At 39.7% G+C, this 9,732-nt stretch overlaps 1 protein-coding gene across 1 annotated transcript; it reads right to left on the reverse strand.

Annotated features, from left to right (window-relative positions):
• Positions 1-340: 340 nt before the first annotated feature.
• LOC138874129 (uncharacterized) lies at positions 341-1,812 on the reverse strand. Its single transcript, XM_070152632.1, has 5 exons — positions 1,468-1,812; positions 1,252-1,350; positions 1,047-1,151; positions 738-919; positions 341-530 (listed from the first exon to the last, which is right to left on the reverse strand). The coding sequence occupies exons 1-5, from the start codon at positions 1,810-1,812 to the stop codon at positions 341-343; spliced, it is 921 nt and encodes a 306-aa protein (XP_070008733.1).
• Between the last annotated feature and the right edge of the window lie 7,920 nt (positions 1,813-9,732).

Here is a 9,732-nt window from a genome sequence, read left to right on the forward strand (position 1 = left end):
CTCCGAAAAGCATAAATGCCATATGGGCAAGTAAATGAGGTCTTCTCTCTGTCCTCTAGTGCAATGGAGATTTGATTGTACCCTAAGTACCCATCCAGAAAATAGAAGTGAGACCTCCCTGCCAATCTGTCTAGCACCTGATCAATGAAGGGAAGTGGGGGAGGTGGTCTTTCCGAGTGGACATATTTAATTTTTGGTAGTCCATGCAAATTCTCCAGCTTGTGATGGTTCTTGTAGAGATCAACTCATTGTTATCATTTTTGACCACCATCATGCCACCCTTCTTAGGAACACATTGCACCGGGATAACCCAGTTGTTGTCAGAGATTGGGAAAATGACTCATGCATCCAACCACTTAATCACTTCTTTCTTCACCATTTCATTCATGTTGGGGTTCAGCCTTCTTTGGTGCTCCCTCGAAGGCTTGTGTCCCTCTTTCAGCAGAATATTTTGCATACAATTTATGCTGGATGATCCCCTTAATGTGTGCCATGGTCCACCCAATGACAGTCTTGCACTCTTTGAGTACCTGCAAAAGTTGTTATGCCTGCACATCTAACAAACTAGATGAGATAATGACAGATAATGTAGAGTTAGGTCCTAGGAACTCATACCTGAGATGGGCGGGCAGTGGCTTCAATTCCAGCTTTGGTGGTTCTTCTATGGATGGCTTGGCTGGAGGAGTTTCTCTATTTTCTAAATGCAGGGGCTTGAATTCAAGAGTTCTATCCCAAACCCTTTGCCCTCTAAATCTAACACCCATTCTGCCAGTTTTTCTCCGTCCACCTCATCTAAATTTACCAGACATGCAGCAAGAGGGTCCTCAATGGTCAACATTTCATCATCAGCTTCTACGATTGCATCCAAAACATCAATAAGAGAGCAATTGGCGAATTCACTCGGTCGCCTCATAGATTTCTACACATTGAATGTTATCTCCTCATCGTTCAATCTCATCTTGAGCTCCCCAGTTTCACAATCGATAAGAGTTCTCCCCGTGGCCAAGAACGGCCTTACCAAAAATTATGGGAATTTCTTCATCCACCTTGCAATCTGGAATCACAAAATCTGCCGGGAACACAAATTTCCCTACCTCAATCAGCACGTCATCCAAGATACCAGAAGGTCTTTTTATAGTCATGTCAGCTAGCTGCAACAACATAAATGTGGGCCTAGCTCTTTCAATCCCCCAACCTCTTATAAATCGCCAGGGGCATAAGATTTATGTTGGCCCCCAGATCACAAAGTGCCTTGGAAAAAGCAAAGTTACCAATGGTGTAGGGAATTGTAAAACTCCCCGGGTCAGACAGCTTTTCAGCAACTGGTCTAGTCACCACAGCACTGCAGGTCTGAGTAAGAGTCACTGTGGCCAAGTCTTGGAAATCAAATTTTTGGGACATCAAGGCCTTCATCATTTTTGCATAACCAGGCATCTCCTTCAATGCATCAATCAATGGAATATTTACCTGGATTTGTTTCAGCATCTCCAAGAATTTCTTGTATTGTTCCTCTTTCTGGTACTTAGCCATCCTTTGTGGGAATGGTGCTGGAGGTCTCTTCTTCCCAATGATTTGGGTATTTTCTTTGTCAGACACCACCTCAACTACCGGTTCCTGGGCTGTCTCAGTTTCTTTCTCAGCCTCAATTTGTGTGTTATGTTCTTCCTGGGTAGGCTGCATTGTTACCTCTGTCAGTTTCGTTGAATCATCTAGCTCAATGGGCACTGGTACAAGTGTTTTAGCCTGTCTGCTTTCTCGGGCCCTCTCTTGATCCAAGTCTAAGTCTCTGCCATTATGTAGACTCACTTCCATAAGCTATTTCGGGCCTTGATCTTTTGGGTTTACCTGCGTGTCTGCATGCAATGTTCCAAGAGGATGATTATTCAAAGACATCGAAATCTGACCCATCTGCACTTTAATATTCTTAATTGCTGACTCATGTACATCTACTCTTTCACTCATTTTTGCATTTGACCCAATAACCTGTTGTATCATTGCTTCGAGTCTAGCAAACCCATCTTTTTGTCTTCCGCCATGCTGCTGTTGAGGATGATGATAACCCTGCTACTGATTTTGATTATTATATCCCTGTGGCCTTTGGTAAGGCGCCATATTATTGTGAGGTCTCATACCTCCTATGTTTCCATTATTGAGTTGTGGCTGGACTGGCCTATACGGCTAATTTTGTTGGCCCCAATTTTGACCACCCTGTCTCTGGCCTCCATAATTAGACACATAATTCATGTCCTCAGGGTAGTGATACTGATCACTTTCTGCATTCCACTGGTTACCAATTGGCTGACTAATGCAAGATGTGCATAAGCCCCTATTGGTAGTATCTACAATGTGTACCTATTGCTTTTGCCCTGACTCTTCCACCTTTTGGTGAGTATACTCATCTATGTCATTAATGTGGCCATATTTTCAGCAAGAGTGTTGGATGGATCTAAGGGCACTGAGTGAACCACTAGAGTGATAGGTACATTCTTGGCTGTCCACCCCAAATTCTGTGTCAACTTGTCAAGCAGACTCTGGCTTTCTCTCCATGTTTTGCTCAAAAATGCTCCACAAACTGAAGCATCAACATTACCCTTCATGCCATTTGCCAAACCCATGTAAAACCGTTGTCCCAACATCTGATCTGAAATATCGTGGTGCAGACATATAACCAACATCCCTTTGAATCGTTCCCATGTTTCTTGCAGTGTCTCCATTGATTTCTGTTTGAAACTCAAAATTTTATCAATTTGTTAAGTAGTCTTGTTGGGTGGATGAAGCTAGTTCACAAATTGCTTGGCTAACTCCTCCCAAGTAGTTATGGAATTAATGGGGAGTGAGTTTAGCCAGGTTTGGGCAGCTCCTATCACTGAGAATGGAAACAACAACAACTTTATTGCTTCTTGGGTTACGTTGGGCTGCCTTAGAGTTTTGCATATTGACAGGAAATTCTTCAAGTGCTGTTGAGGATCTTCGATTTATGACCCCGAAAATAGTCACTTATTTTGCAACAAGTGCAGTATGTTATTGGTGATTTGAAATGATTCAGCCTGTATCTGCAGGACTAAAATCATTGTGGCCAACTTCTCTGTTGTGGGTTGTGCCTAGTCATATAGAGCAGCCTCTAGCACAAAAGATGCTACTAGCGCTAATGGCGCAGCTGGGTCTACCACCCATGTCTGGTTCGAACTGTTCAGTTGTTTGTTTTTCTGGTTGGCCCAATTCAAGGCCTTGAAAACTTTCTCGGGATCTGATAATGCTTCAAATACTTCACCAGATACTTCACCTATTAAGATAATGTTTACACTAATAATTTTTGTATTACTTTCAATTGTAATTGATAACACCGTTAATTCCCCGGCAACGATACCAAAATTTGATCACGCCCAACTATGCCTTATAAAAAGGACTAAGCGGACATTGCAAATATAATCTGAGTATTTAGCCCAGAGTCGAACCCACAAAGAATTAACCTATCAATTACTCTTGTTAGACTCACTAAATTCTACGGAATCAACTTCCCAAACGTTTTGAATAACAATTGAGGATATTTCTACTAACTATAAACTGACTACAATTAAGTAACTAAAGACTAACTATGATTAAGTTGTGAACAATTAAGAGAAGGGTCTAAGGTTGTGATTTCTCATATTGATGGAATCCCTTCCGGTTATGTTTCACATAGATTTACCTAATCGTCTCTATCAATCATGAGCACTCTTATTATCGTAAATCTCTCCCGAGTAATTATGATAATTTACTAGATGCACACTCCCGAGTTACGCTAGCTAGCTTTTAATACAGCTCACTTTAGATCGCACCTAGGGCTTCGTTATTCCTAATCCCGCCTTTAAACCCTCGGTTATTGATCCGTCATATACTTTAGGAGTGGTGTTGTTCAACAATTACCTAAATATGCACTCTTTTTTCACGAGTAATACATACTAAATAGGCACAGCTAATTGAGGATCCTATCAATTAACTACAACAAGAACATAGTTGAACAAATACAGATTAAACTGGACAAACTATATTAACATAACATGAAGTTCATCCTTCAATTGGTTCCATCAAAACCCTAGACTAAGGAATTAGCTATTCATAGCAAAGCAAGATAAAACTACAAATGTATTCATAATGTGCAATTGAAATAACAAAGAGAAGATTGAAAAACTCTAATAGTTGATTGCTCTTCTCACACTTGTTTCTGCCTCCAAATCAGTCTAAAAATAAGTTTTTTTCTTGCTTGGGCGAATTTGTTGAGTTTATAAAGGGTTATGATAAGTTTTTTGCCGATTTACACTTTAGTCCCAAAATTTCTAGGCAATTACACAGTCGACCGCGGCCGCGGCAGAACGTGGCACGACCGCGGTGAAATGCAACTATTCTGCCTCACTTTCTTGGCCTGCAGCGGTCGACCGCGGTCGCAGTGGCATTATGCCCAATCCTTCTTTGCCTTTTCCTTGCTTAATTTCGTTTGGGTTCTTCTTGATTGGCCTTTTATCCATATTATTGACTCTAAAACACTCCATAGTCTCCTCCTAACTTGAATTAGTCCCTGCGAAGCAAAAGAACACCAATTAGAGTATTTTGTTATTATTTAGCGTTTAAAACAACAATAAAGTATGGTACATTTAGAGTGTAAATAACGTCTATATAGCCTACTATTAGTGAGTTTCAGATAGGCTTCGGGGTGTTTTACACTTAGAAAATCTGGTATGTTGCTGCAACTAGTGTTTTGCTACATTGTGCTTTGCGATCGCGAAGCCATTCTCGCGAACGTGAAGGGGATCTGTGCTGGGGGAGGATTTTACTCTACGAACGCGGGGCCACAGTCTCGAACGTGGAGCACATAGGGAATTGCTCTATGCTAACGTGACTCGTCTCATACGAACGTATAGCTTTAGCTAGGCTAGGTAAGGGAGATGAAGTAACTCTAAGCGAACGCGAACCCCATCTCGTGAATGCGGAGCTCAGAGGGATAGACCTTCGCGAACGCGTATAGTTACTCGCGATCGTGTAGGACACTAAAGCCTTGCTCTTCGCGAATGTGATGAACACTGTCGCGCAACTATTAAACAGTCTCATTATGAGATTTTGGCCATTCTATCAAAATTTCAAAACTAGAAGACCTAGAGGCGATTTTTCCAAGATACTATTTTCCCCAAATTGTTGATTAGTGATTATAACATACTTTCTTTCAATTACCCATTACATTTCATGAATTTTCAACCTAAAATATAGAGGGTTTATGGTGGAAATTGGGGTTTGGGTAGAATTAGGGATTTTTGTAAAATTAGAATTTAAACATCGAATTGAGGCCGGATTTCGAAACAAATTACATAATCAGGCTTGGAGGTAATGGGTAAATGGATTTTGGTCCGAACCTCGGGTTTCGACCAAGCGAGCCCGGGGTTAATTTTGGCTTTTGGGGAGAAAGTTTGGAAAATCTAAATTTATGCATTGTAGTTGATTCCTTTAGCAATATTTGATATTATTGAGTTAATTGTGGCTAGATACAAGTGGTTTGGAGGCGAATTATAGAGGAAAAGTCATGGTTGAGCTTTGAGTTGGTCGTTGGAGCGAAGTAAGTATTGTGGTTAACCTTGGCTTGAGGGATTAAGTCTTATATGATGACCCAAAAAGGTTATCTTATATTTTAGAACTCAATTATGTGTTCTGATGCCTTTAAAATCTCATTTTTACCCTCCTCGATTTGCATGCGCAATTCGGGCGTGTTTCCGGAAAGCTTTTATGTTGAAAGTTGATGAAAATAATAATTTTTGCCTTTAAAAGTTGATTTAGTTGACTTCGGTCAATGTTTTGAGTAAACAGACCTGGACTCATCTTTTGAAAGTCCCAGCAGGTCCGTATCAAAATATGAGATCTAGATGTATGCGCGGAATCAAATATGAGGTCCCTAGCTCGACAAATAAATTTTTGAGGAAAATTTAAAGTCTGAAAATTAAATAGTTTTAAGAATTTGGTTAATGTTTGATCTTGTTGGTATCGGGTGCATATTTTGGTTTCGGAGCCTAGTATAGGTTCATTATGATATTTAAGACTTGTCTGTAAAATTTGGTGATAAACAGAGTTGGTTTGACATGATTCGGACGTCCGGTTGAGAAAATAGAAATTTTAAAGTGTTCTTGAGAGTTTAATTTAATTTGGTGCTAAATTCGTAGTTTTAGGTGTTATTTTGCCAATTTGATCGCACGATCAAATTCGTATGATGTTTTAAGACTTGTGTGCATGTTTGGTTTGGAGCCCCGAGGGCTCGGGTGAGTTTCTGATAGGCTACATAATGTTTTGAACTTAGAAATGTTTTCTGGTGTGCTTCAGGTCTGCAGACTTCGCATTTGCGAGGTCTGGCTCGCAAATGAGAGCCTCTTATTTGCGAGAAATTCATCGCAATTGTGAGCAATTGGGCTGGGGGGGGGGGCTTCACATTTGCGAAGATCAGGATCCCAACTGCGATCACCTCAGGTCGCATTTGCGAACAATATATCGCATTTGCGAAGAGAGCAGTAATGCGAGGAGTTCTTATTTGCGAAGCTTTTCTTGCATTTGTGAGCTTCACAATTGTGAAGCTCTGGTCGCAAATGCAACATCTGCAGTTGTTCAAAACTTAAGTTTGACGGGATTTTCTCCCATTTTCCAAATTTTCAAATCCTAGAACCCTAGAGGCAATTCTCCCAAGACCAATTCTTCCCCAAAACTTTGGTAAGTGATACTAACCCAATTTCTTTCAATTTCACATCACATTTCATAAATTTCCAACCTAAAATCTAGGATTTCCATGGTAGAAATTGGGGGTTCGGGTAGAATTAGGGATTTTTGGGAAATTGGGATTTAGACCTCAAATTGTGTTCGGATTTCAAAACTAATTACATATTCGGGCTGGGGGTGAATGGGTTAATGGATATTGGTCCGAACCTCAAGTTTTGACCAAGCGGGCTCGGGATCAGTCTTTTACTTTTGGGGGAAAAGTTTGAAAAAATCTAAATTTATGCATTGTAGTTGGTTTCTTTAGAAATAATTGATGTTATTGGGTTAATTGTGGCTAGATACGAGTGGTTTGGAGATGGATACTAGAGGAAAAGCGATAATTGAGCATTGAGTGGCCCACAAAGCGGGGTAAGTATTGCGTCTAAGTTTGACTCGAGATATTAAGAATCCTTGACTTATTTGCTATATGAGATCCATGTGAGTGGTGTATAGGTGAGGTGACGAGTACCTATGCACCACCAATTTATTTCTTTTTGCCTTTTTCCTTCCCCTTCTTCTTATATTGTCTTTTCCTACCTTAACTGCTACATGTTTTACTTGTAATTCCATGCCTATTTGCTACTTGTTAGACATTGTATCTCTTGTTGGAAGTAATAGTTCTTTCATAACTTCGTTGTCTCCTAATATTTGTTTGAGCTGATTATTGGTACTTTCAAGGCATATTATGGATTGGTCTCGCTGAGTAGTACTACTTGTGTAAAGTCTCATAGTGCATAATCTTTCTAAATGCTTTGATTTGAAGTTGAGCCTTGTGAAGAGTTATGTAATTTGAATTGTGTAATTTCTGTACTTGCTGAGTAAATGATATTGATATGGTAGGATCGGATTGCGCCCCACAACATGTGTAATAAGGGTGGATTGTGGTGAGATAAGGGTGAACTATGATTGTGATTATTGTGATACAGTGGAATCGGGTTGCACGACGCAACATGTGTAATAAGGGTAGATTGTGGTGAGATAAAGGTGAATAGTAATTGTGATTATTGTGATACGATGGGATCGGGTTGCACGCCGCAACAATCTTTATGCTTATATTTTTCCTTGACTGTGTTAGCTGAACGATAGTCTTAAAATGTACTTAAGGATTGGTTATAGCTGACATTGATGATATGTTTCGAGAACTGTATTCATTCCTTGCAAGCTACTACTTTATTTTTTTTGTCCTTCTTTATGCTTTTATTATACACTATTTGCAGGTTATATTGTAAATTCCCTGCCGTATTTTCGTCACTACCACATCGAGGTTAGGCTCGGCACTTATCAGTATATGAGGTCAGTTGTACTAATACTACACTATGCAATTTCTGTGCAAGTTTTGAGTAGGTTGTGGCTGATCGAGAGGTTGGTTGCAGATTTTTACAACTAGGAGACCCAAGGTAGTCCTGCTGGCGTCCGCAGGTCCTGGTGTCCCCTTCTGTGCTCCTACATTTACTTTTTTTACTTCCCTTCATAAAAGTTGTATCTTCTTTTGAACAAATATTTGTAGAAAATCTTAGTGTGTTCATGGATTGTGACACTGGATTCAGGGTAGTAATAGTAATAGTATATAAACAAAGAGGCTATTTACTTGCTTCCGCATTTATTTTTACAGGTTTTAGCTTGTTTATTGTTAATTATTGAAACGTAAAGGATTTGGCTAATTAAAACTCTAACTTTGGCTTGCTTAGAAAGTGTGATGTTAGGCGCCATCACGATCCCAATGGTGAGGATTCCAGGTAGTGACATCTTATTTGCCTATTTGCTACGTGTTTTCATGTTGAGTACAACGTATAGGTGAAGTGATGAGTACCTATGTGTTGTTGTCGAGTTATAGCATGCAAGCGAGTCTTGTTCATGTAATTGTAGCTTTTAAGGATCATATTATCCATGCTTAGGCTAGTTAATCATTATGTTGATCATTCTTAACATGTTTACGGACTTTGGTAATATCTGGGTAATGATTCGACGTTGAGGTTAGTATTGTGGAACCTAATGTGAAGTAAGACTAGTTCTTGTTATTTCTATCTTCCTGTTGTTATTGTTCATTATTTTGGTAAGGGAGAGTGTTAACGCACCAAGGGTGATATTGTACGATGTATTGTGAGTGTTAATGCACGAAGGGTGATGTCGTGCCATATTGTGAGTGTTAATGCACGACGGGTGATGTCTTGTCATGTTATGAGAGAGTTAATGCACGAAGGGTGATGCCATGTCGTTTCTATTAATTATCTGGTGAGGTTGAGAGTAGAATCACGAAGGGTGATGCCGTGCGTTTTCCTTTACTATGTTTACTTGTTATTTTTTTGGTTCAAGGTATATTGGTCGATCAATTTTTCTTTACTGCTGTGATTCTCTATCTTGTAATCCCCTCAGCATGTCCTCCTCCCAATATTATCTGTCTATTTTTTACTTGCAGTTATTTTGTACATATACTGTTAAATTGCACATATTTATTATGTATGTGTCTTGTCTTAGCCTCGTCGCTACTTCGTCGAGGTTAGACTCGACACTTACCAGTGCATGAGGCCAGTTGTACTGATACTACATTGCACTTCTGTGCAAATTTCGGTATCGGCCCTAGCTGATCGTGAGGTTAGCTACTGGACTTGATTGTCAGGAGACCAAGGTAGATCTTTTGACGTCCGCATACCCTAGAGTCTCTTCCTAGTCTTGTTATTTTACTATTTCTTTTCTTTCAGAACAGTGTATTATCTTTCAAACTCTGTTTGTAGTAAATCGTAGTAGCTCGTGAGTTGTGACTTCAGATCCTAATGTTTCAGATATTTTGGGTTTTATAATATTCCGCAAACTCTGTTTAGGTTCTGTTTAGCTTAATCAATTTTGTTATTAAAAGTTCGTTGAAGTTGATTTGTGAATCTTCTAACGTTGGCTTGCCTACTTAGTGAAATGTTAGGCGCCATCACGATCCCGAATGTGGAAATTCCGGGTCGTGACAACATTATATAA

The sequence above is a fragment of the Nicotiana sylvestris genome, chromosome 7 (genome assembly GCF_000393655.2).
Source record: "Nicotiana sylvestris chromosome 7, ASM39365v2, whole genome shotgun sequence".
Taxonomy (NCBI): Eukaryota; Viridiplantae; Streptophyta; class Magnoliopsida; order Solanales; family Solanaceae; genus Nicotiana; species Nicotiana sylvestris.